The sequence below is a fragment of the Sciurus carolinensis genome, chromosome 7 (assembly GCF_902686445.1).
Source record: "Sciurus carolinensis chromosome 7, mSciCar1.2, whole genome shotgun sequence".
Taxonomy (NCBI): domain Eukaryota; kingdom Metazoa; phylum Chordata; class Mammalia; order Rodentia; family Sciuridae; genus Sciurus; species Sciurus carolinensis.
Window position 1 is genome coordinate 121303585 of NC_062219.1, and position 23142 is coordinate 121326726.

General features: G+C 51.8%; 5 protein-coding genes across 11 annotated transcripts; 3 read left to right on the forward strand and 2 right to left on the reverse strand.

Annotated features, from left to right (window-relative positions):
• The first annotated feature begins 48 nt into the window (after positions 1-48).
• Positions 49-7759, forward strand: Rgl2 (ral guanine nucleotide dissociation stimulator like 2). 3 transcript variants are annotated; one of them, XM_047558393.1, is made up of 18 exons: positions 49-197; positions 424-620; positions 2054-2137; positions 2394-2572; positions 2705-2755; positions 2840-3137; positions 3396-3647; positions 3728-3831; positions 3916-4000; positions 4078-4146; positions 4341-4415; positions 5129-5161; positions 5259-5398; positions 5494-5589; positions 5671-5782; positions 5889-6179; positions 6602-6716; positions 6846-7759. In XM_047558393.1, exons 2-18 carry the CDS (start codon positions 465-467, stop codon positions 7052-7054), a joined length of 2349 nt encoding a protein of 782 aa, XP_047414349.1. In that variant the 5' UTR covers positions 49-197; positions 424-464; the 3' UTR covers positions 7055-7759. The 3 variants fall into 3 exon arrangements, with proteins under 3 accessions (XP_047414349.1, XP_047414350.1, XP_047414351.1); XM_047558394.1 differs by having other exon boundaries at positions 5277-5398; XM_047558395.1 differs by lacking the exons at positions 49-197; positions 424-620 and adding an exon at positions 690-1956.
• Positions 7760-8422: 663 nt separating this feature from the next.
• Pfdn6 (prefoldin subunit 6) lies at positions 8423-9717 on the reverse strand. Of its 4 annotated transcripts, none has more exons than XM_047558398.1 (5): positions 9664-9717; positions 9367-9517; positions 9070-9140; positions 8865-8989; positions 8423-8600 (listed from the first exon to the last, which is right to left on the reverse strand). In XM_047558398.1, exons 2-5 carry the CDS (start codon positions 9428-9430, stop codon positions 8471-8473), a joined length of 390 nt encoding a protein of 129 aa, XP_047414354.1. In that variant the 5' UTR covers positions 9431-9517; positions 9664-9717; the 3' UTR covers positions 8423-8470. The 4 variants fall into 4 exon arrangements, with proteins under 4 accessions (XP_047414354.1, XP_047414353.1, XP_047414356.1 ...); XM_047558397.1 differs by having other exon boundaries at positions 9656-9709; XM_047558400.1 differs by having other exon boundaries at positions 9660-9677.
• Positions 9718-10015: 298 nt separating this feature from the next.
• Positions 10016-20838, forward strand: Wdr46 (WD repeat domain 46). Its single transcript, XM_047559351.1, has 15 exons — positions 10016-10170; positions 10264-10476; positions 10579-10659; positions 10789-10901; positions 11531-11618; positions 11861-11922; positions 12262-12366; positions 12473-12623; positions 12756-12891; positions 13189-13288; positions 19300-19613; positions 19745-19839; positions 19995-20090; positions 20222-20335; positions 20561-20838. Exons 1-15 carry the CDS (start codon positions 10102-10104, stop codon positions 20672-20674), a joined length of 1851 nt encoding a protein of 616 aa, XP_047415307.1. The 5' UTR covers positions 10016-10101; the 3' UTR covers positions 20675-20838.
• Positions 16436-18444, forward strand: LOC124989522 (MARCKS-related protein). Its single transcript, XM_047559354.1, has one exon. The coding sequence runs from the start codon at positions 17092-17094 to the stop codon at positions 17467-17469; it is 378 nt and encodes a 125-aa protein (XP_047415310.1). The 5' UTR covers positions 16436-17091; the 3' UTR covers positions 17470-18444.
• B3galt4 (beta-1,3-galactosyltransferase 4) lies at positions 18702-22823 on the reverse strand. Of its 2 annotated transcripts, none has more exons than XM_047559352.1 (2): positions 22715-22823; positions 18702-22546 (listed from the first exon to the last, which is right to left on the reverse strand). In XM_047559352.1, exon 2 carries the CDS (start codon positions 22521-22523, stop codon positions 21378-21380), a length of 1146 nt encoding a protein of 381 aa, XP_047415308.1. In that variant the 5' UTR covers positions 22524-22546; positions 22715-22823; the 3' UTR covers positions 18702-21377. The 2 variants fall into 2 exon arrangements, with proteins under 2 accessions (XP_047415308.1, XP_047415309.1); XM_047559353.1 differs by having other exon boundaries at positions 22662-22817.
• Between the last annotated feature and the right edge of the window lie 319 nt (positions 22824-23142).

Below are 23142 nucleotides of genomic sequence, written 5' to 3' on the forward strand. Positions count from 1 at the left end.
TTTTTGGCTCCTGCTCTCGGAGCGGGCGGACGCGGGGGGGAGCGGAAAGGGCGGGAGGGCCCCCGGAGCCCCGCGGGGGGGTGTAGGGGGGTGCGGAAAAGCCGCGGAGGGGACTCGGCCCCGGGACTCTGTAGAGGGCCGGAGACCGACAGGATCAGCGACCCGGGACCCGCGCTGCCCCCACCCCTCCCGAGCAGGTCAGAGCCCGAGCACCGAATGACCCTGCCCGTCCCGTACTTGTGACCCCCCTTCATCCCTAAAATGCACCAAGGGCCCTCGTTTTCCACCCCTATGCTGCTCCCTCCCTCAGCCTTCCTGCAGGACTCCCATCCGGTTACCTTTACACTCACCCGCGTTCTTTCCTTGTCCCGCTCCCTCACGCCCGCCTGACTCCACCCCACCCCCATCCCCGTCTCTCCTCAGGCGCCCCCATGGCCCGACCCCGCTGATTCCTTCACTTGGCCATGCTCCCGCGGCCCCTGCGGCTGCTTTTGGACACGAGCCCCCCCGGGGGAGTCGTGCTGAGCAGCTTCCGGAGCCGAGATCCCGAAGAGGGTGGGGACCCAGGTGGCCGGGCCGTGGGCGGGGGGCAGGAGGAAGAGGAGGAGGAAGAAGAAGAGGTGAGACGCGGGTGGTGGGAGGCAGGGGGCATACATAATTCGGAGACTCTCCGCTTTTCTCTCGGTGTCTCTGGGTTCCTACATCTCTTCCTCCCTGCCTCAGTTATTTACACGCCTATTGCTGTGTATCTGCCTGTCTTCCTGCTGCGGGGAGTCCTGGAGTCTCTGTAGTTCTCTGTCAGTGTGACTCAGAATCTGCCCGCAGGAACCTGCCTTGTTCCAGTCTGGAATGTCTGGCTGGCTGTCCTTACGGGGCTCTGGGCCTCTCTGCCTTTGCCTGCCTGAGTTTGCCTGCCTCTCTGGGTTGCTGGGTCTTGGTCCCGGTCTTCCTCCTTATTTTTGTTTGAAGGGGAGGGGTTTGTTTCCACAGTAACCAACTCCTCAGACTCTGGGATTGGGGAGGGAACCCTCAGATTTCGTGACCCCTCCCACCTTCCCTCCCTCTCTCCTCCCCTACTCTCCTTGGTGCTAAGTAGAGGCCGGGAAGCCACGGTTCTGGGACCTGGAGGGACAGTCCCAGGCTGGGTAGAGGGTGGTCATCTGTTTTTCCTAGGGACTAATGGTGGTGGCCAGGGGCAGGATTTGGAACTTCAGGAGGGGCCAGAAGTTAGATTTTCCCCGTCTTTGATGGTGCTTGGGATCTAACCCAGGGCCCTGTGCACGCTAGGCAAGTGCTGTACTATTGAGCCACATTTCCAGCCCCAGATATTGTATGTAAGGCCTAGAAGCCCTGGACTCCTGGGTTCAGACACTGGGTAAAGGCGGGGTGACTAGCAGGGCTGGTTTTTCGGGACCGGTCAGGGGAGGGGCTGAGACCACGTGACTCTGAGTCTACCAGCCTCTCTCCCCCCCATCATCCCCACTTCCCCTTCTCCTTCCTGTACTGGGATTGGAGCTGCCACCTTCAGGGGGGAGTCCCCAGGGCTGGGATAGTGGAAGCCCCACCCAAGGGACCTGGGGAAGGGGGCCTAAGGGGACAGACTAATTCTTCTGGCTTGTCTGGTTTTTGGTGGGGGAGGGCGGGGCACGCTGCTGTGCTGGGCCTGAGGTTTCTGCTTCTCAAGGTCTCTGACTCTCCGCCTGTTTCTCTTCCCTCTTCTGCCCTTTGTACCCTGCTTCTTTACTGTGCTGGGGTTCAGCTCTGGGGGGAAAGGGTATTGGGGATTTCCAGGATCCTGGTTTCTGCATTCCATCCAATCCCCCACTGCAACCCCCTCGACTCCACCGGGTCCTGAGGCTGCTGGGGGGGGGCTGTCTGGGCCCCAGTGGGGGAGACCTGGGGTCACCAGCCCCCCCCACCCCTCGCACTCGTTGGTACTGTCCCCTGCCATCACAGGTGAGGGGTGCAGAGGGAGGAGCAGGGCCTGGGGTGAGAGGGAGGGACAGTGGGGATGGTATGGAATTGTCTGACTTCCCCTTCCTTGCTCCTCCAGGCCCCTGTGTCTGTCTGGGATGAGGAGGAGGATGGTGCCACTTTTACTGTCACAAGCCGACAATATCGGACTCTTGATCCCTTGGTGAGATCTTGACTTTAGCTTCTCACCTCTGACCCCTCATATCCCAGTTCCCCTCCTCTGGCTTTCTGACCAGAGTACTGGGTTGGAGGTCTGGAACCTAGATTGAACTCTGCTGTGTGATTTAGGCTAAGTCCTTTGCCTGCTTTGAATCTCATCAAAATGAGCCTGGATCAGCTTCTAGGTCTGGGGTTGTCCCCAGATATCTAGGGGGTAGTCTTGAAGAAAAGGTCAGTGACCAACTCTCTGTATCCTTCAGGCCCCTACACCTCCACCACGTTCATCCCGACGGCTCCGAGCTGGCACTTTGGAGGCTCTGGTCAGACACTTGCTGGACCCCCGGACATCAGGGGCTGACGTGACCTTCATGTCAGCCTTCCTGGCCACCCACAGGGCCTTCACCTCCACGCCTGCCCTGCTTGGGCTTGTGGCTGACAGGTCAGGATCATGGAGCCAAAGGTCATAGAGGTGTTTGGACTTTGTAAAGCTTCCAAAGGAGCCAGAGCCATGTGGGGGGCCAGGATGGCAGAGGAGGTTGGAAAAATGCCCAGATAAGTTCTCTCCCCTCAGGCTGGAAGTCCTTGAATCTCATTCTACTGATGAGCTAGAGAGGACAACAGGGTGAGTGACCTAGATTCTTAACCTCAGTGTCCTGTATGCAAGCCGTGGCTGGACCTCTGACCCCTGGCTGATTCCCCTTCTCAGGGTAGCCATCTCTGTACTGTCAACCTGGCTGGCCTCTCACCCTGAGGATTTTGGCTCTGAGGCCAAGGGTCAGCTTGACCGGCTTGAGAGCTTCTTGCTTCGGACAGGGTATGCAGCAGGGGAGGGTGTTGGGGGGGACAGCGCTGACCTCATCCGCAACCTCCGGTCCCGGGTGGACCCCCAGACCCCCGACCTTCCTAAGCCCCTGGCCCTCCCCGGCGATCCCCCTGCTGACCCCACGGATGTCCTGGTGTTCCTCGCTGACCACTTGGCCGAGCAGCTGACCCTGCTAGATGCGGTGAGACCCTGACCTTTGACCCCTATGTTCCCTGACCCCTTACTAACCTCTCCTTGACTCTAGAACTTGTCCTTGCTTCCACCCCATTCCTAATTCAGCTCCTAGCCTCCTCCATCTACTGTATTGACCTTTTCCCTTGGTTGTTACCTTTCAAACCCTGTGTCCTGGTTCCCTGGCCACCTGAGATCCTCAGATCCCTGATAGTGGGAGGCTCAACTCACTTGACTATGAACTTTAACCTCTGCCTCTGCCCTGCAGGAACTTTTTCTCAATCTGGTCCCCTCTCAGTGCTTGGGGGGCCTGTGGGGACACAGAGACCGGCCAGGACACTCCCACCTCTGCCCATCTGTCAGAGCTACTGTTACACAGTTCAACAAGGTGGCAGGGGCTGTGGTTAGCTCTGTCCTGGGGGCCACCTCAACCGGAGAGGGGCCTGGGGAGGTGACCATACGGCCACTTCGACCTCCCCAGAGGGCCCGGCTCCTAGAGAAGTGGATCCGTGTGGCAGAGGTAAGTAAGTATTGAACTTTTGGGGAGCATGGTATGGAGAGCGGTCCCACAGCCTTGGCTTTCCTCTTGAACTCTCACAGGAGTGCCGACTGCTCCGAAACTTCTCTTCAGTTTATGCTGTAGTGTCGGCCCTGCAGTCCAGCCCTATCCACAGGCTTCGGGCAGCCTGGGGAGAAGCAGCCAGGTGAGGAGGCCAAGGCGCTGGACTGAGGGTCAGAAGAGAGGGTGGCCAGGCCTGTCCTAAGGGGCATTGTTCTCCCTCCCCTAGGGACAGCCTCAGAGTCTTTTCTAGCCTCTGCCAGATTTTCTCTGAGGAGGACAATTATTCCCAGAGCCGGGAGCTCCTCCTACAGGTGAGGCCCTGTTATCTGGCATTCCCAACCTTTCCTGTGTCTACTTGCCACATATCTCCTTGTTTTGTCACCACCAGGAAGTGAAGCTGCAGCCCCCTCTGGAGCCACACTCTAAGAAAGCCCCGAGGTCTGGCTCCCGGGGTGGGGTGAGTGACTAGCAGGAGGCTGGGGAGAGGTATGGAATGGCTATGAAGGAAGCAGTCTGAGGGGTGGAAGGGGGAACCACAGCTGATTGAGGAGAATAAAAATTTGTTCTAGAGGCAATGAGGAGGGAAAGTATGGAGGGATACAGGGCCCTTAGACCATAGGCAAGGCCTCTGATCCTGACATCTAACCTCAGGGTGTGGTCCCATACCTTGGTACCTTCCTGAAGGACCTCGTGATGCTGGATGCAGCCTCCAAGGATGAGCTGGAGGTCAGTTGTATGTGTGTGTGTGTTTGTTTGCACTATAATGATTAACAAGTGTGCCTCACGGTCAGGTAGACTTCTCCAAAAAGGGGCTGGAAGGCCTAAGCAGCTGAACCAGGGTTCTGGAGCCGGTTGCTAGGCTCTGGTTCTGTTACTGTGGCAAGATGCTTCACCTTTTTGTGGTCTGTAAATGGCAATATCTATATCAATTTATTATTAAGAGAAGTTTTGGAGTAGTTGGCACTCCTGTGGGAATCCAAGAGGAAAACCAAAGCTGTGGGACCCCTCATATTTTTAGCTGCTTAGAACCTGCTTGAAATGTTGGTATATATAACCTGCTAATTAAATAAGTACCGAGGGGCTGGGGAGTAGTAGCTCAGTAGTAGCTTACCTGCCTAGCATACACAAGGTCCTGGGTTTGATCCCCAGCACTAGGAAAACAACAAAAACTAATACCTTGAGCAAGTTCCTTATCCTTTCTGAGCCCCATTTTCTCATTTGTGATACATTTTCTACCCGAGATACCAATTTAAAGGGCCAAATGGAGTGCTTAGGGCATAAGAGATATGAGGAAGAGGGACAGGGAGGATCAAAGTCAGAGAGGCCTGCGGAGTGTAGTGTTTATGGGTTGGATGTGGAGGTGTGTTTAGGAGAGGAAACATCTCTGTTGCTTGGAAGGCAAGGTTAAGACTTTTACTCTTATCCCATTGTCCTTGCAGAATGGCTACATCAATTTTGACAAGCGTAGGAAGGTGAGAGGAATGCATGAGCTGGATGTTGGCCATCTCTATCTGTGTCCCGAGAATGAGGGGGAAAATTGGGGATCCCTGAGAGTTTTGGCTCCTGCAGTTGAGGGCTCCTTCCCAGGAGTTTGCTGTCCTTTCTGAGTTGCGGCGGCTCCAGAATGAATGTCGTGGCTATGACCTTCGACCTGACCCTGATATTCAACAGTGGCTTCGGGGGCTCCGGCCACTGACTGAGGCTCAGAGGTGAGTGGCTGGGTGAGGTCGGGATTTCAGAGCTCTGGCTAGGTGTGGGGGCTTGGTTTCACATCTTGACCTCTTTCCATTGTTCCTCTCCCTAGTCACCGTGTGTCCTGTGAGGTGGAGCCACCTGGTACCAGTGACACTCCTGCCCCACGGGTGCTTCGGCCAACACTGGTCATCTCTCAGTGGACAGAGTGAGGGAGTTAGCAGCTGTGGGGTGGTTTCTTAGGAACTTGCCATTCTTCTCTGATCCTCCCAATCTCCTATCACTCCAGGGTTCTGGGCTCTGTTGGGGGCCCCACCCCCCTTGTATCCTGGGATCGGCCCAGTGTAGGGGGAGATGAGGTGCCTGGAACCCCTGCTCCTCTGCTGACCCGGCTAGCCCAGGTGAGCTCTGCTTTTAACATCTGGCTTTGACACTGACTCTGACTCTATGAATGTTTTTTCCTTAACTTCCCTGCCTTCATGCCAGTCTTCCATGTCGTTTGCCTAGCATATGAAGTGGCCGTCTGTCTCATCTCTGGACTCTGCCCTGGAAAGCAGTCCTTCTCTGCATAGTCCAGCTGACCCCAGCCACCTCTCGCCCCCAGCCTCCTCCCCTAGGCCTTCTCGAGGTCACCGCCGCTCAGCCTCCTGTGGGTCCCCATTGAGTGGGGGTACAGAAGGGGCCTCCAGGGGAACTGGATACGGGGGAGGGGGATCAGGGCCAGGGGCCTCTGATTGCCGAATCATCCGCGTCCAGATGGAATTGGGGGAAGATGGCAGTGTCTACAAGAGCATCTTGGTGAGGAAGCCTGGGGCTGGAGCTGGGGGTGAAGGTGCTTTGTTGGAACAAAAATGTTGTCTTAGATTTGGGCAGCTAAATGGATTTGATTGTAGTTTTAATTTTGACTTTTGACTTTGGCAGTTTTGCTTTATTTTGAAGTCTACTGTGCATTAGTTGTTAGACCTTGAACTTTGAAGGCCATTTAGACCTCAGAACCAACAGCAGTTACCCCACAGGGAAATAGCCCTATCTCATGGGGTACCATGTGGGCTGGCTTATAGGGTACAGAGAGCTACCATATTGGGTTTCCTGTTCATTTTAAAGTACTGGGCACAGGTAACTTTTTGGTTGGGAAGGTGGCTGAAAGATAGTATGTTGGAAGGATGGGAAACAGATAAATATAGCTGATTTACTGCTCTTTTGGTCTCTGGTCCCGCTAGGTGACAAGCCAGGACAAGGCTCCAAGTGTCATCAGTCGTGTCCTCAAGAAAAACAATCGTGATTCTGCAGTGGCTTCAGAGTTTGAGCTGGTACAACTGCTACCAGGGGAGCGAGGTCAGAGGCCAGGAGGGAGAACAGACTTGTGCGGGGGGGACTGGTACCCATCAGTGGAATGCTTCCACATCTGGGTGGTTGTTGGAGGGGATGGCTATCTATGGTTGACATACACCTCTGAATCTACAGAGCTGACCATCCCACCCTCAGCTAATGTCTTCTACGCTATGGATGGAGCATCTCATGATTTCCTACTACGGCAAAGGCGAAAGCCCTCTACTGCCACACCGGGTGCCAGTGGCCCCTCTGCATCAGGAACTCCCCCAAGTGAGGGAGGAGGGGGTTCTTTTCCCAGGATCAAGGCCACAGGGAGGAAGATTGCACGGGCACTATTCTGAGGAAGAAGCCCTGTTGGCTTACAGAAGTCATGGTGTTCAAACCAGATGTGGATAGCCATCCTGAGTGGTATCAGTTACATCACATTGGGACAAATTCTGAAAGGTGACCAGCCACCCTGGGGCAATGAAGTGCCACTCATTTACCAGGCAGTGGAAAAATCCAGCCATGTGGCAGCTGGTAATCTTGTAACCAAGTCAGATACCTGCATACAGCTCACCACCTCTCAAGAATGTGGCACTCAGGAAAAGGCACCAGTTTCTGATTCCTGCCACATCATCAAATATGAAAGGCCAAGGAAAGGCCTATAGGCTCTGAGCCCCAGGGCAGAGGGGAATGGCAAGAAGTAGGTTCTAATGGGAATTCCTTTTCCCACTCTAGGGCTTCCTGTCACTGTGACAACACTAAGATAATAAATCAAAACACTACCTGAATTTTACTCCCTTGTCCCTGCAGTGCATATAAACTGACTGCTGGTAGTGGGGGTGGGGAATTTGCAGAAGATGGAACAAGAAAGGACACAATGTTTTTTCCCAAGAAAAGCTGCAAGTAAGGTACTGGTGAAAATGGTTTCCTCAGAATGGTTTACTTCCCTTCAGGAACTTCTCCACTCCTGGTTCCTTTATTTACTCTTAAAATTCTTTTCTTCACTGGTCAGATCTATGTGAAGAGGTAGACACCAGATTAAAGTGATCTGTATAAAGGGACTGGGGATGTTATCTCAGTGGTACAGTACTTGCCTAGCATGTGCAAGGCCCTGGGTTCAGTCCCCAGCACTACAAAAACAAAACAAACTGAAGAACTACTGGGGGCAAATCTGTAAGAAATGATTATAGGACAAAGAAATCAACAACAGTTTGTGAACAACACAAACTTGCAGGGGATTTAAATCGGTTTAAGCTATATTCAAACAATTTTAAGATAAGAGGCTAAAAAGAACTAAAAGATATACCAGGGCCATTTGGAGGCTGACAAGTATTAATAGCAAGGTGGGTAAACACATTTTTGTCCTGGGGTCTCAGGTCAGAAAATTTTAAGTTTCTTCAATTAAACTGACATTCCCAACAATATGCTACATCATGTATGTCCGTCTTAGGCTTATTAAAGGGTCAAGATAACCAAAATAAAGGAAAGTAAATGGCTGTATACACAGGCAAGCAGGTTGGAAACATTTCAGACTACTTTCAAGAAAGAAGGCTCACCCTGTCACAGAGATTCCAGTTTCAAGAATCTGGACCTAAGGGAGTAAGGCAGAAGGTGTATATATAAGGTGAAAGGGCTGGGGAATGGATGGAAACAATTATGACAGAAGGGGATGGTCAGAAAACAGCCAAGTATTTTTACTTTTTATTAGTTACAATTCTATAGACCCTAGAGCTGCCGCATACCCTCCCCTCCCCTTCCCCCTGGCCATGGGGTCAGGCCTTCCCAGGAGCCCCTGCCTTTGCCGCCTGGGCCCGCTGAAATTCCTGTTGCAGCTGAGCAAGGGTCTCCCTCTGTTGCTCCGACTGTCGCTCAAGGTCTCGGAGCTGGGTTTCATATCGCTTACTGGTGAGATGCAAGGGAAGCAAAGAAGCAGAGAAGTAGAAATTAGTGGGACTTACCATTTTGATGGGGGTACTGAGGCAAGAAAGAGATTGCTGGAAAAATTGAGATCTAAGGGAGAGAGGAGAAGAAGGCTGATAGGGAAGGAAAGGGCTGGGAGAACTGGACAACTGGGGAATACTATGGAAAGCCACTCTACACAGGCTCCTCAACACTTGTACTCCAACAGTGTCAGTTGTGGTATAGGGTGGGTGAATGAAGACTTACATTTCAGCTGTTATATAGTCCAGTCTCTTCCCCACTGTGGCTCGAGCTTCCCCCAGTTCCTGTTTGACCAGCACAGGACCCAGAAGTTTGAAGACCACGTTGGACCCATCCAGCAGGGCCAGTTCCTGATGCGGGGTGTAAAATATATCATAAGAACCAAAGCCAGCCCAGGTCCCTTCTTGACCCATAAATCCCGGTCCCTCACCTCTTTTACGATATTATTCTCTGTTAGTTGTGCCTCAAGCTTCTGTCTCCCTGACATGGATTTACTCAAATCTGAGGGGTGGGAGGAAAGACACGATTAGAGACAGCAAACATGCTACTGCCCGCCACAGAAGAAAAGGGATGTAAGAAGTAGACAAGGATGGGGTCAATGGTAGGGTAGAATACTGAGGTGGGGAAGTGCCTGTACGCCGGGGCCTGAATGGAGCGGTAAACCTTATTTGGTATGGCAGGGTTCTGTGTGCATTGAGGCGAGGCCATATCGTACCTGCTCCCTTACCTTTTTGTAGCTGTTGGTATTTCTCCACTTCTCCCTGCAGCTTCTTTTGGATAAGCTCAGCCATGGCGGGGACGAAAGCCTGCTGGGAGCGGGATGGGGGCGCTGGGTCTCAAGCTCTGGAAGGAGCCCGATCTCCCTTTTCTGGCCCGGCCTGCGGAAATGACAGCACTCTTGAAAGGCAGCCCCTCAGGGCACCGCAGCCTCTCCCTATCCGGGATATCGACTGTATCCTGGTCCCAGGAGATGGAGAGTGAAACGAGACCCCAAACCCCTCAATCGAAACCCTGACCTACTCACGTTCTCCCTTCTGTTTTAATAAACCCGGAAGTAAACAAGGGATTCTGGGAAACGTATGGCGCCGGAAGCTGCATTTGGTACATGCCGGGAAATGTAGTATCTAGTTCTGTATGGTTTAATGAGTGGTGTTCTGCTATAAAGACTGGACTCGGGAGTTTTAGATAAGTTGAATAACCTAATCCAGAAAAAGAAAATGCATGTCCTCCAACTTGCCTTTTTTTCATTGTTCGGGCATAAGCTGCCGTTAGAAAGAAGCTGCCCTTAAGAAGAACCTTCCTCGCTCCTCAAAGGAGAGCGTGCCCTCACTCAAGATGGCGCCAAGTGGCTTCAGATATGGCCGGCGCTGATTGGATGAAAAGAAGGGGACTTCCGGAAGTTTCAAGCGGACTGTGGGACAACTGAGAATTTTGCACGTGGATCGTCGTTCGGGTGGGCGAGATGGAGACAGCCCCCAGGCCGGGCAGGAATGTTCCACCCAAGAAGGACAAACTTCCGGCCAAGAGGAAGGTAGAGGCCTCCATGAGTAGGAAAAGAAGTTTTTAGCTGCGGGGTCGGGGGTCAGGGTTGGGTTAAGTATCAGGGCTTCTAATCTGCCCTTAGAAACCTCGGCGATACTGGGAGGAAGAAACTGCTCCGACTTCTGCCGGGGCCTCTCCGGGTCCCCCTCGTAAGAAGAAGAGGAATGGGGAGATCCGCCTCCAGAAGTCAAAAAACACTCGCATCTCTAAGAAGTCTCGGATCTCCAAGAAGCCTCAGGTTCCAAAGAAGCCCCGAGAACGAAAGAAGCCGGAGCCCCAGCGGAGCTTGTCCGGGGTGAGCCTAGGACCTGATAGGGTGGCAGGACAGATCGTTTGTCCTTTAAGAGTGAAAAGTATGGGGTCAAACAGCCTGCTTATCGCCTCATTCCTGTCCTAGGCCCAGGACCCATTTCCAGGTCCCGCCCCGGTCCCTGTGGAGGTAGCCCGGAAGTTCTGTCGTATTGACAAATCCAAAAAGGTGAGGACCAGCAGACAGTGGAGAAGGGTTGAGAACAGGGAGTGTCAGGACGAGTTGGATGGAGGTTGGCCGGACTGGCTCTCCCTTGAACCTGCATTTTCTTTGCTTCTTTCCCCACCAACGTTCTAGCTACCACGTTCTAAGTCCAAAACGCGAAGCAAACTTGAGGTGGCTGAAGCAGAGGAAGAAGAGACAAGTGTCAAAGCCGCTCGTTCTGAGCTGCTGCTTGCTGAGGAACCTGGGTGAGTGAACCCCATTTTGAGCCTCCCCAGCGCCTGCTTTACAGGCAGGATTCTCCTTTGTTATTTGTGTGTGTGTGTGTGTGTGTGTGTGTGTGGGGTGTGTGTGTGTGTGTGTTTTGTACTGGGGATTGAACCCTTTGGAGCTCTGCCACTGAGCCATGTCCCCAACCCTTTTTATTTTACTTTTGAGACAGGATCTCCCTAAGTTGCTTAGGGCCTTGCTAAGTTTCTGAGGCTGGCTGTGAACTTGTGATCCTTTTGCATCAGCCTGCCCAGTCGCTGGAGATACAGTTGTGCATCACTACAGTGGGCATCATTACTCATTTTTTTTTTTTTTTTTTCCTTTTTTTTGTGGGAGGTGTTATTGGGGATTGAACTCAGGGGCACTTGACCACTGAGCCGCATCCCCAGCTCTATTTTATATTTATTTAGAGACAGGGTCTTCCTGAGTTGCTTAGTGCCTTGCTTTTGCTGAGGCTGGCTTTGAACTCTCCATCCTCCTGCCTCAGCCTCCCAAGCCTCTGGGATTACAGGCGTGTGCCACTGTGCCCAGCTTGTTCCTCATTTTTATGTTGTTATACCCAGCTCATATTGGGAAGCCTTGCTGCAGCTGTGACCCCTACTTTCAGGTTTCTGGAAGGGGAGGATGGGGAAGACACAGCAAAGATACGCCAGGCTGACATCGTGGAGGCTGTGGACATAGCAAGTGCAGCCAAGGTGAGCCTAAGGAGCAAAAAGGGCTAGTGGGTTCAGGGAAAGAGGATTGGTGACCTAGCAGAGGAAATTACCCAGGGGAGCTGATTTTTTTCTTGATTTTCTTGTGTATATGTGTGCGTGTGTGCATGTGCACGCTGGTGCTGGGGATTAAAGTCAGGGCCTTGCACATGCTGAGCAGGCACTCAGCCACTGAGCTACAGCCCCAGGCCCTGATTGTTTTTTCTACTCTTTTCCTTTTTCAGCACTTCGACTTGAATCTGCGGCAGTTTGGACCCTATAGACTGAACTATTCTCGAACTGGGAGGTGAGATTGAATTCCAGTTACTGGTGTGTGTGTGCATGTGTGTTTGTTTCTGGGGATTGAACCCAAGGCCTCACACATGCCTAGCCCATGCTTTGCCACTGAGCTATGCTTAGACTCCAGTGACTCTTGAATTAAGATGTGGATGTATTTCCCTAGCTGTGGTGGACGTGTTCTCCTCAGCTATGCATGTATGTTTGGGTCATTCCTGAGGAGTATGAATATCTAGCAACATGTCTCCTCCCACCTGGAGAGGAGGAGCTCATATGAGATACACCACAAATTATCTGAGTTAGGGTGTTTTCCTGCGTTAATGCCTTACTTTTCCTTCATCTCCAACAGACACCTGGCTTTGGGCGGGCGTCGGGGTCATGTGGCTGCTCTTGATTGGGTGACAAAGAAACTCATGTGTGAGATCAATGTCATGGAGGCAGTGCAGGACATCCGGTCAGTGTCCTTGCTGTTGGTGGTCAGTGGGGGTGAGACAGCCCATTCCTGATTGAATGAGAGCCCCTGATCCCATTCTTCATTGATCACTCCTCTTTCCCTGCAGGTTTCTTCATTCTGAGGCATTGCTTGCTGTTGCTCAGAACCGCTGGCTTCACATCTATGACAACCAGGGTATTGAGCTCCACTGCATCCGTCGTTGTGACCGAGTAACCCGGCTTGAGTTCCTGCCCTATCACTTCCTCTTGGCCACAGCTGTGAGTGACTGCAGAGCACAGGGACTAGCTGGGTGGCAGCCCTTGGGAAGATTATTCTCTAGGTCCCCACTCTTGGGTATCCCTCTCTTGGGACATAGGGCAATCAAGACTCATTCTTTGTCCCTCTCTCAGTCAGAGACAGGGTTTCTGACTTACCTGGATGTGTCAGTGGGGAAGATTGTGGCAGCTCTGAATGCTCGGGCTGGACGACTCAGTGTCATGGCTCAGAACCCTTACAATGCTGTCATCCATCTTGGACATAGCAATGGTCAGTTCTGACTTAGCTTGGTTTTTCAGACAGGGTATCACTGTGTTGTCTGGGCTGCTTTCCAACTCATGGGCTCATCCTTTTGCCTCAGCTTCCTGAATAGCTGGGTCTATAGATGCATGTCACTGCACCCAGCTCCTGGCTTAGCTTTGATTTTCTGACCATTTGTGACCTTTTTTTTCATACTTGTACTTTAATGAGTCCTTTAAAGTTATCCTTTTTATTTCTTTCTCTTGTTTCTTCTTGGTCTGAGCCCCCATCTTCCCCAGTTTATTCTAGGTCTTCTCTTACTTCCAGGTACTGTGTCTTTATGGAGTCCAGCTGTAAAGGAGCCACTGGCCAAGATTCTCTGTCATCGTGGTGGGGTCCGGGCTATAGCTGTGGATTCTACAGGCACGTAAGTCACTTTTTTTTTAAATTTTGTGGTGCTGGGGATTGAACCCAGGGCCTTGTGCCGTGAGGCAAGCACTCTACCAACCGTGCTATATCCCCAGCCCCTGTAAGTCACTTATTTAGGGATGAGGTATTAGGGGTTGTGTCAGCCACCTCTTCATTTTATGACCAAAATACCTAAAAAGAACAACTTAGAGAAGGAAAAGTTTATTTTGGCTTATGATTTAAGAGGTTTCCATGGTTGACGAATTCCATCACTCTGGACCTGAGGTGATGTAGGACATCATGGCAGAGGGATGTGGTAGAAGAAAGCTGTTTACCTCCTGACAGATGGGAAGCAGAGAGAGAGCAGGAAAAGCCAGGGACAAACTATAAACCCCAAAGGCATGCCCTCAATGACCTACTCTCTCTAGCCACATCCCACCAACCTATAGTTTAACAGTTAGTCCATTCAAATTAGGATGACTGATTTTACAGTCTAATCATTGTAGCATGGGGCATAGAATGGAGTTCTTTGGTGAATTCGAAGAATGAAATGCACACATAGGGTGAGAACAAAGTAACAGGATTTATTAGTAATAGAATGAAAACAGAGCTCCCAAAGGGAGGAGGTCTGAAGAGAGGAATACCCAAGAGTGGCTATTGTCTAGAGGTTTATATAGCTGTACAGGGTTAAGAGAGCTAGCCCCCTACCCATTCCTGGGTAGAGCACCAAGTGTCCACGAGCTCTTCATGTGCCCTTTGGTCTAAGCAAGTTACCATGTCCCCTTTTTTTTGATGGGGTCCAGATACCAGACAGCAGATGTCCCATTATCAGTTTTTTCTGCCTAGACAGGAGTCAGTCTGACCTTGATGAGGTCTGGCTTGTGTCTGTATTTTCTCAGCCCTGTTGAATAGAAAACTGACCTTGAAGTAGCCCAAGTGTCCTGTCTGTTCATTTTAACCCTTTCTCCTGCCTCAATTCCACCTATGAACATTCCAGCACTGTCTCACATGAGCTTACTGGAGGACACCTCACATTCTGAACTGTAACAGGGGTCACAGCTGGGCAGAAAGGTCTGGAAGGCAGTATGCCTTTAGTAGCACAGACTCAGGCTGCCTGGGTAAATATCTTGGGTTTGCTACTGACTAGACGTGTTAGTGGGGGCACATGACAGAACCTCTGTGTGCCACGGTTTACTGATCCTGAGAGTAGGAATGTGAATGTGGCCCAGGGTTAAACTTTTTCTCTAAGGAGCTACATAGTAAATATTTTAGGTTTTGCTTCACTGAGAGCAAAAGGTATTATGTAAATAATTAATGAGAGAAAACAATTATCACAAATTTCTAAGTGAAATTCAAAAATATAATAATTGAATATGGTATCAAAATTGACTGTGAATGTTCATCTGTTGATTTATCTTTGATTAATCATCATCTTTCTCACAGATAGGTGATGAGATTGATGTATGCAAGGTGCCCAAGAGGCCATGAATTATAACTGTGTCACTGTAACTTGTAGTTTACAGAGCAGCAGTGCAAATCAATAAAATACTGTATACAGCGTCCACCTGACTGGTGTTACAGTATGAAAGTAGCCATACTGAAGTAAATGATCCAGGGTCTAATAAAACTTTACCTGTGGATAGAGAAATTTGAATTTCATAAAATTTTCATGTCTCAAACTATTCTTTTAATTCTTTTTTTCAGCCACTTAAAAATGTAAACCCTGTTCTTAGCATATGACTTGTATAGAAATAGATGGTGAGCCAGATCTAGCATATGGGTGACAGTGTGCTGAGCTCTAGTTTAAACTAGACTTAAGAGGTATAAAATTTAGCACAGTACCTCTCAAATAGGGAATGCCATGCTTATTGTCATCAGAGATGATCACTGTTTTCTGATCTAGCTGTTAATGTGAGGGGACTGGGTCTGCTTTGGATTTTTGCTGTTCCTGAGAGAGTATCTGTATTTTTATAGCTGTTCTATCTGATCTGTATTTTCCTTTTAATTTCTTTCACCTGGTAGGCATTCACAGGACACTTGTTGCATGCTGGACTCTGTGCTGGGGTTCTGGGGATACAGGGATGAATCATTGTACCTGCCCTGGGTGGTGGTCCATTTGCACTATATGTGAAAAAATAGGTGGCTGTAGTTTAAATGGTTGACCAGGTGATGCACTTAGTTTCTATTCAGTTGCCTTCTGTGTTACCAGATTAAATGTGTCCATCATTGAATATGTCACTCAATTGTCACCTTACTCCCAAAGTTCCTTCTTTCCTCCCATTGCCCAGGATTTTCCTGTCGTCACTCAACATTTGACTTTTTTTGGCTCCTATAGCTAGGCACACAGCCCCCAAGTTCTTCAGCCATCTGTATTAGCAGGAGTCAAAATCACCATTTACTGAGTGCTTTTGAGTGCCCAGCTCTGATACTTGCTTTCCTGGCATCACTTTGGTAGTACTCATGACCACCTCTGAAGGCCTGACTTTTCTCAGGGGTCTCCTTGGGTGTTTTTCTCTCTCCATCCTTGTGGTCGCCTGTGGGCATAAGCAATGTATCCAGTTTGTAGTCTCCAGCCCTTCCTGTCCTGTCTTAGGTGCTGTGGTCAGAATAATGTTTCCTACAGGCTGCTTTCCTCTTAAATTGCTGCTCAGGAATCTTCTGCATTAAATACAGACTAGTTTACTTTCAAATTGTTTTAAAAGAAATCAATAAGTCTGTGCAGTGGGACACCACATGGGAAAAGGAAAAGCCCAGTGGCCACCAACTTAAAGCCTTCAGGATGCTCAGACCCCTTCGACTGTGATAATTAAAATAGTCACTGTGAACTAGTGTTTTGGTTCCCATTTTACTCCTTGTCTGTGCCCACCTGGCTCTGTAGAGTGAGGGGGCCTCTCTGAGGCTTTCTGCCTTCTGTGGGCCACTAGGCCTAACCTGTAACTTGCCCTCCCTGAGCTGCCTGGGTCAGCCACTCCTTTGCCAAGAGCTTGATCACTTAGTTCACTAAGACCCGGATTTTAATTAGCACCTTGGTGCTGAAAAACCATCGTCCTTGATCTTAGGCCCATCACTACTTATCTTTGGTCCCCCTCAGGAGTTCTTCAGACAAGCCTAACAGCTCCAGAGATGAAGCTGATCTCTTCTGCAAGAGGCTTTCTGGAAGCTTGTATTAGGATTGGCTTGGCTTGGCTTCTCAAAGCTGAATTGCTTTTTGCAAGTGTAGTTTGTAAGTAGTAGCCTGAACTTCCATCTGGCAGCTGGGTTGGTGTTTACCCAGGAGTTCCATAAATGGGCATGTGGTGGTGGTGGTGATCCTGAGTTGAATTTTTGGTTCACTCAAGGGTGTGCCCCATGTCCCAGGAACCCTTGGTCATTTCTGGTTTACACTAGTGGCCTTTTTGCTCTTATTGTCTTGTCAAAAGTATCCAGCTGGTCTGCTATTGGGCTCCATCACAAGGCAAGTCTGCTCATAGGAAATCTTCGGTCCCCCCTTTCCTGGGTTCACAGCCAAGGCCAAAAAGAATTTCTTTGGTCCATTGGCAAACATATGTCCCTGGCCTGGCTGAACTCCCATCAGCCTCTCTGAGAAACAAAATGAACTTAGAAATTCCTACCTTTGAAAGTAAACGACTTGGGCATTCTGGCTCGGAGCGTGGTGGCGGCGGGCGCAGCTAGCGGGTCAGCTGCGGAGCGGGGGTGCAGCTCGGTTCCCCCCCACACACCCCTCCCCCTCAGGCGCCAGCCCCACCCCTTCGCCTGCCGGGCTATCCCCTGCGGCTCGAGCCCGGGGCGGCTCCGGGCGCCCCCCAGCAGGCCCCCCCCATTATGGGCAGCCAGAGCTCCAAGGCTCCCCGGGGCGACGTGACCGCCGAGGAGGCAGCAGGCGCTTCCCCAGCGAAGGCCAACGGACAGGAGAATGGCCATGTGAAAAGCAATGGAGACTTAATCCCCAAGGGTGAAGGGGAGTCGCCCCCGGTGAACGGAACAGATGAGGCAGCTGGGGCCACTGGCGATGCCATCGAACCAGCACCCCCTGGCCAGGACGCTGAGGCCAAGGGGGAGACCGCCCCCAAGGAGACCCCTAAGAAGAAGAAGAACTTCTCTTTCAAGAAGCCTTTCAAATTGAGTGGCCTGTCCTTCAAGAGAAATCGGAAGGAGGGTGGGGGTGATTCTTCTGCCTCTTCACCCACAGAGGAAGAGTAGGAGCAGGGGGAGATCAGTGCCTGCAGCGAGGAGGTCACTGCCCAGGAAGGGAAGGCTGCTGCCACCCCCCAGAGCCAGGAGCCCCAGGCCAAAGGGGCAGAGGCTAGTGCTGCCTCCAAGGGAGGAGACACAGAAGAAGAGGCAGGGCCCCAGGCTGCAGAGCCGTCCACTCCTTTGGGGCTGGAAAGTGGCCCTGCATCAGCCAGTGTTGAGCAGAATGAGTAGCTGGGTGGGGACAGGTGGGTGATCTCTAAGCTGCAAAAACTGTGCTGTCCTTGTGAGGTCACTGCCTGGACCTGGTGCCCTGGCTGCCTTCCTGTGCCCAGAAAGGAAGGGGCTTGTTGCCCCCTCCCAGCCACTTTCCCTTTCCTCCTCTCCCTCCTGTGAATTCTCCCATCAGCCATTTGGTTTTTCTCTTAAGGCCAGTTGAAGATGGTCCCTTACAATTTCCCAAGTTAGGTTAGTGATGTGAAATGCTCCTGTCCCTGGCCCTACCTCCTTCCCTGGCCCTACCCCTGCAGAAGGCAATTGCTGGTTTTCTCTCCCAATTCTTTTCCAAGTAGGTTTTGTTTATCCTACTCCCTAAATCCCTGAGCCAGAAGTGGGGTGCTTGTACTCCCAAACCCTGAGTGTCCAGCCTTTCCCCTGTTGAGTTTTTAGTCTTTTGTGCTGTGCCTAGTGGCACCTGGGCTGGGGAGGACACTACCCCTGTCTAGGTTTTTATAAATGTCTTACTCAAGTTCAAACCTCTGGCTTGTGAATCAACTGTGTCTCTTTTTTGACTTGGTAAGCAAGTATTAGGCTTTGGGATGGGAGGGAGGTCTGTAATGTGAAACAACTTCTTGTTGTCTTTTTTTCTCCCATTTTTGTAAATAACTTTTAATGACCAAACCTCAGATTTGTACTTTTTTTTTTTTTTTCTAATTGCTAAAACCATTCTCTTCCACCTGGTTTTACTGTAACATTTGGAAAAGGAATAAAGGTCATCCCTTTAAAAAAAAAAAAAAGAAAAGAAAGTAAACAACAACTTATGGAGTACATATGAGAGGATTTGAGGAAAGCCAAGGTGGTGGGTAGGGCCCTCTAGCATATCACTTCACTACTTTCTGAGTGGGTTTTCTCAAGTCCATGTAGTCTTCACCTTGTGATTTGGCACTGCTAGACAAATGTTAGGATGATTTATGGTCCTCAGTCTGATCTTAAGGAACCCCTACAGTTTGTCCCCTCCTGGTTTACCTTACCTTATTTCCTTTCCTTTCTGTCCTTTTTTTTTTCTCCCTCTCTCCCTCCTCATACTTCCCACAAATCCTAAAGACACACCTCTGCTTCCATCTCATTGTATGCACACTCTGGTGCTGATGTGTCTGGATCTGTTTCTTGTGCTTTCTTGAGAATTACCTAGCACAGCCTAGGCAATTCCTTTCCCAAGAAGCCTTCCCTGACCACTGCAGATGCTCTTTCCCCTTGCTGAGCTACTCTGCTGTCTGTCTGTGCAGTGGGACACCACATTTAGGTACAGACTGGCGTTTGTTGTCCTTAGATCCATGTGTCCTGAAAGGGCAGTGTGGTGTTAGTACAAGGAGAGCAGACACTAAAAAAATGGGCCTTACTTGACCTCCAGCTTGTCCACTCACTAACCCAGATTGGCTTTCTCTGAGCTTTATCTCCTCAGCTGTAAAAGGAAAATAGTACAGAGTTGTTTGAAGCTTAATGGAGTGTTTAATGTGATGTTAGTAATTATTACTGTTTTTTCAGATCTGACACTTGGACTTGACCACAGGTCTTAGTTAACCCATACCAATAGATAAATTCATTCTCCATCTCCCCCAGGTATATGGCTACTTCTGGCCTGGATCATCAGCTGAAGATCTTTGACTTGCGAGGGACATTCCAGCCTCTGAGTGCTCGAACTCTGCCCCAGGGAGCAGGGCACCTTGCCTTTTCCCAGCGGGGACTGTTGGCTGCAGGAATGGGTGATGTCATTAACATATGGGCAGGGCAGGGCAAGGCCAGCCCACCCTCCCTGGAGCAGGCGTACCTCACCCACCGGCTCTCTGGCCATGTGCACGGTCTTCAGTTTTGCCCCTTTGAAGATGTGCTGGGGGTGGGGCACAGTGGAGGCATCACCAGCATGCTGGTGCCTGGTGAGTGTGCCAGGGGGTGGGGCATGAAGGGAATGAACTCTGGATGAAAGTTGGGTGGCCTGAGACAGCCAGGGGACAGGCAGGGGACTAGGTTGGGTTGGAGTTACATGGCTCCATGCTTCTCTCTCCAGGGGCTGCTGAACCCAACTTTGACGCCCTGGAGAGCAACCCATACAGGAGCCGGAAGCAGCGCCAGGAGTGGGAAGTGAAGGCCCTGCTAGAGAAGGTGAGCTGCTCCTTGCTGGGGCAGGTGTTCCCCCATGTGGCTTAAGGCTAGGGTAAGGACAGCTCCCTGGTGCTTTCGGGTCAGAGGTCTTGGGAAGACTAGCTTCAGGATCCTGTGACCCCTTACCCATTCCTATCCACCTGTGACACCCCCAGGTACCTGCAGAGCTCATTTGTCTGGATCCCCGAGCCCTGGCAGAGGTTGATGTCATCTCTTTGGAACAGGAAAAGAAGGAACGGATAGAGAGGCTGGTATGGAGTGGCCCCTGAGTGTCCAGGCCCTTCCTCATCCCCATCTCCCCACCCCACCACAGGCCTATCCCCAGAATGGTGAATGCTGCCAGTTCCCTGACTCTGAGGCTATTGCTTCTGTTTCTCCTCAGGGCTATGACCCTGAGGCCAAGGTTCCCTTCCAGCCAAAGCCAAAGCAGAAAGGCCGCAGCTCTACAGCAAGCCTGGTAAAGAGGAAGAGGAAGGTCATGGACAAGGAGCACAGGGTAATGGCATTGGAAGTGTCCAGGTTTCCCTCTAGCTGTATCCACCTCCTGCGTGTATCTTGGGCTTTGCCAGCACCGCTGTGCACCTTGCCCTGTGTCCTCTACCCCACTTCTCTCTCTCTCTCTCTCTCTTTTTTTTTGGGTGGTGCTGGGGATTGACTCCATGGCCTCAGTCTACCAACCCAGTTATCCCCAGTCCCGCTTCTCCCTATTTCTTGTTCTCAGGACAAAGTCCGGCAGAGCATTGAACAACAGCAGCAGCAGCAGCGGAAGCAGAAGCAAGAGAAGGCCAAGCCCAAGGGAAGCCGGCCATCTGCCCTGGACAGATTTGTGCGTTGAACCAGGCTTCAGGGTGGTGTGGGAACAGCAATCTTTCCCAAAGATCACCTGTAGGGAAATGACTGTTCCCTGGAATAAGGTGACAATGTGTCCTCTTTTCCAACTGTTGTTGGACACCTGGCTCCTTGGGTGGTCAAGTATTAAAGAAAGGGGCAAGTTTTTCACTTGTGTCTGGATCATCTGTGGACCTGCTTCCCTCCTCCTCATCCAGAGTGGAACTGTTCTAGGCCCAGGGGTCAGTGTCCTACCTCCACCCTTTCTCCATATCTTATGAATGCTGTGGCTTTTGCCTTGCCTCCCCAGCAGGGCCATCCTCTCTTTCCCTTGGCCCCAAGAATGTCCTTATCCAGGAGGCTTGGAGCCTCTCACTCTCCAGGTTTTTGTTTCTGGGAATCCTGGTGAAGACACATTGCATTTGAACGGCTGGAGAGACAAGTTTATTGGCGGGCTGGTGTGCCTCTCCTGCCCTGGCTGAAGGGAATAACAAGCATTTTCCCCTCTCCTTGGTGACCATCTTTGGGGCTGGCAGACCAAGCCCCTAACACTTAACCTGGATCGCTATCTTTGGTGACAGACTGAAGGTCTGGTATGAGGAAACTAATTAGCTCAGCCAAGTAGGGCCCCTGCTTTGGGCCTGGGAGAGAGGTGGTCCTGGAGGTGCTGGCTGGACCCACAGTTCCTCACTCCCCTCATGGCCCCACACTCAGCTATGCCTCCAGGCCATCACCCGACACCGAAGGATGCCTAGTACTCTCTGGAGCCAGGAGCAAAAGGGTGCAGTCCTTTCCCCATCCAGTCCGCTCACCAGCTTCCAGGCTTCCTGCATCTTCCAGGGATCCAACTTGTGGGATGTCAGCAGGAATTTCCCATAGCAGCACCGGTCCAGAGGATAATGGGTGGCACCAGCCAGCTTCACACAGTGGGTTGGGGCGAGGCCTCCTCTTCGTGCACTTACCCCGACAAAGACATCCTCCAGTGGCAGAGGGGGTGTCCGGCTGGCCACCTTCAGAATGAGCTGCACAGCAGAAGCTGACAGCACATACCCTGTACCAGAGGCATAGGGTGGAAAGGGGCCCCAGGTAGGAGGCCACTGCTCCTCTGACACTCGGTGCCGGCCCCCTGGTGTCCGAGAGGGGTTTACCCTCCAATGCACACGGCCTAGGTACAGAAGTGGCACTACCTGATTCAATGCCTGGCTTTCCCGCTCTTTGTTTACAGCAGCAGCCTCTCCGTGGGGCTCCACACCCCTTTCCCATTGCTCCCCAGTGCCCCCGCGCAGGATCAATTCTGACACCAGCTCAGGGACGTTGACATACACATCATCATCTGTCTTGAGGATGTAGCGGGCCATGGGGCAGTGTTTGTTTACCCAGTTCAGCCCGCTGAGGGTCTTGAGGGTCAGGTTGCGGTAGGAGTCCTGGAAAGCAGCCTGCAAGATGTCCCCCTGGGCTGCTGACTCCCATGCCAGATCATTCTTCTGGGCACCTCTGTTGGGGTGCTGCTCATTGGGTTCCCCCAGCAGAAAGAGCGTCTGTACCCTTAGTCCTTGGGCCTCGCGCAGTCCGCCCCACGAGGCCCTAATGGCATTTCTCTGGTTCAGGTTCTCTGGGGCTGTGCACACCAGGATAAGCAAGAAGGGAGGGGCGCCGGGCCCACTGCAGACCTCCTGGTTGGGGATCAAGAGGCGGGGCAGAACCAGGGGCGGCCCCGGCAAAGCGGGGGCTGGGAGCAGGGATGCTAGCGAAAGGCTCAGCAGCTCTTCCCCGACCCCCGAGGGCCCAAAGAGGGTCCAGACGATCACCAGCAGCAGGGTGGCAAGAAGAAAGCGCCGAAAGAGGCTGAGGGGCATGGTGTGACGCAGTCAGAGAGGATCTGGAGGGAAAGGAGGGCGGTTAGACGGTGGAGAGCCGAGAGCACGGCTGCATAACCAGCCGCGCCTGGAATGGGGGTGGGGAAGCTGCAGGGCGTGTGGAAAGTACCAACGCACCACGAGGGGTGTGGGGAGGTGACGCGGCGGCAGACCACTGCAGGGACTGTTACCTTGCTGCCCCGGCCTCGCTACCACCAAGCTCGGCTCCATGGCTGGCCCACTGCAATGCCTGCCACCCCGTCGCCGCCTGCCTTCTCCCTTTGCTGCTATGCGTTCCCATCATCCCCCGCCAGAGGAAGCAGCGCGGCAGGATACACGCCCGTCCGGGAGCAGCATGGCACGTGCCTAGCCCCCCTGGTGAGGACCCAAGCGTCTGCCAGTTGTTGCCCCAAGTCGGGACTTTGTCTGTACCAGGTTACCCCAGATTTTCCCATAAAAGGCCTCATCATTTAAAAAACAGTGGAGAAACCTGGTAGTTATGCATGCATGTAATCCCAGCGACTTGGAAGGCTGAGGTAGCATGATCAAGTTTGAGGAGAACATCAGCAATTTAGGGAGACCTCACCTCAAAAAGGTGGAAAAAAAGGGCGCTTGGGAC

Excerpts from the sequence above, each read along its gene's own strand:
- Wdr46 (XM_047559351.1), top strand. The coding sequence starts at position 10,102 with ATGGAGACAGCCCCCAGGCCGGGCAGGAATGTTCCACCCAAGAAGGAC. Across the intron at positions 10,477-10,578 it reads CCCAGCGGAGCTTGTCCGGG|GCCCAGGACCCATTTCCAGG; the intron begins GTGAGCCTAGGA and ends TTCCTGTCCTAG. Across the intron at positions 19,614-19,744 it reads CACCAGCATGCTGGTGCCTG|GGGCTGCTGAACCCAACTTT; the intron begins GTGAGTGTGCCA and ends TTCTCTCTCCAG.
- Pfdn6 (XM_047558398.1), bottom strand. The coding sequence starts at position 9,430 with ATGGCTGAGCTTATCCAAAAGAAGCTGCAGGGAGAAGTGGAGAAATAC. Across the intron at positions 9,141-9,366 it reads ATACCAACAGCTACAAAAAG|ATTTGAGTAAATCCATGTCA; the intron begins GTAAGGGAGCAG and ends CCCACCCCTCAG. Across the intron at positions 8,990-9,069 it reads AGAATAATATCGTAAAAGAG|GAACTGGCCCTGCTGGATGG; the intron begins GTGAGGGACCGG and ends ACCCCGCATCAG.
- Rgl2 (XM_047558393.1), top strand. The coding sequence starts at position 465 with ATGCTCCCGCGGCCCCTGCGGCTGCTTTTGGACACGAGCCCCCCCGGG. Across the intron at positions 5,162-5,258 it reads ATTTTGACAAGCGTAGGAAG|TTGAGGGCTCCTTCCCAGGA; the intron begins GTGAGAGGAATG and ends TGGCTCCTGCAG. Across the intron at positions 5,783-5,888 it reads TGCTGACCCGGCTAGCCCAG|CATATGAAGTGGCCGTCTGT; the intron begins GTGAGCTCTGCT and ends TCGTTTGCCTAG.
- LOC124989522 (XM_047559354.1), top strand. The coding sequence starts at position 17,092 with ATGGGCAGCCAGAGCTCCAAGGCTCCCCGGGGCGACGTGACCGCCGAG.
- B3galt4 (XM_047559352.1), bottom strand. The coding sequence starts at position 22,523 with ATGCCCCTCAGCCTCTTTCGGCGCTTTCTTCTTGCCACCCTGCTGCTG.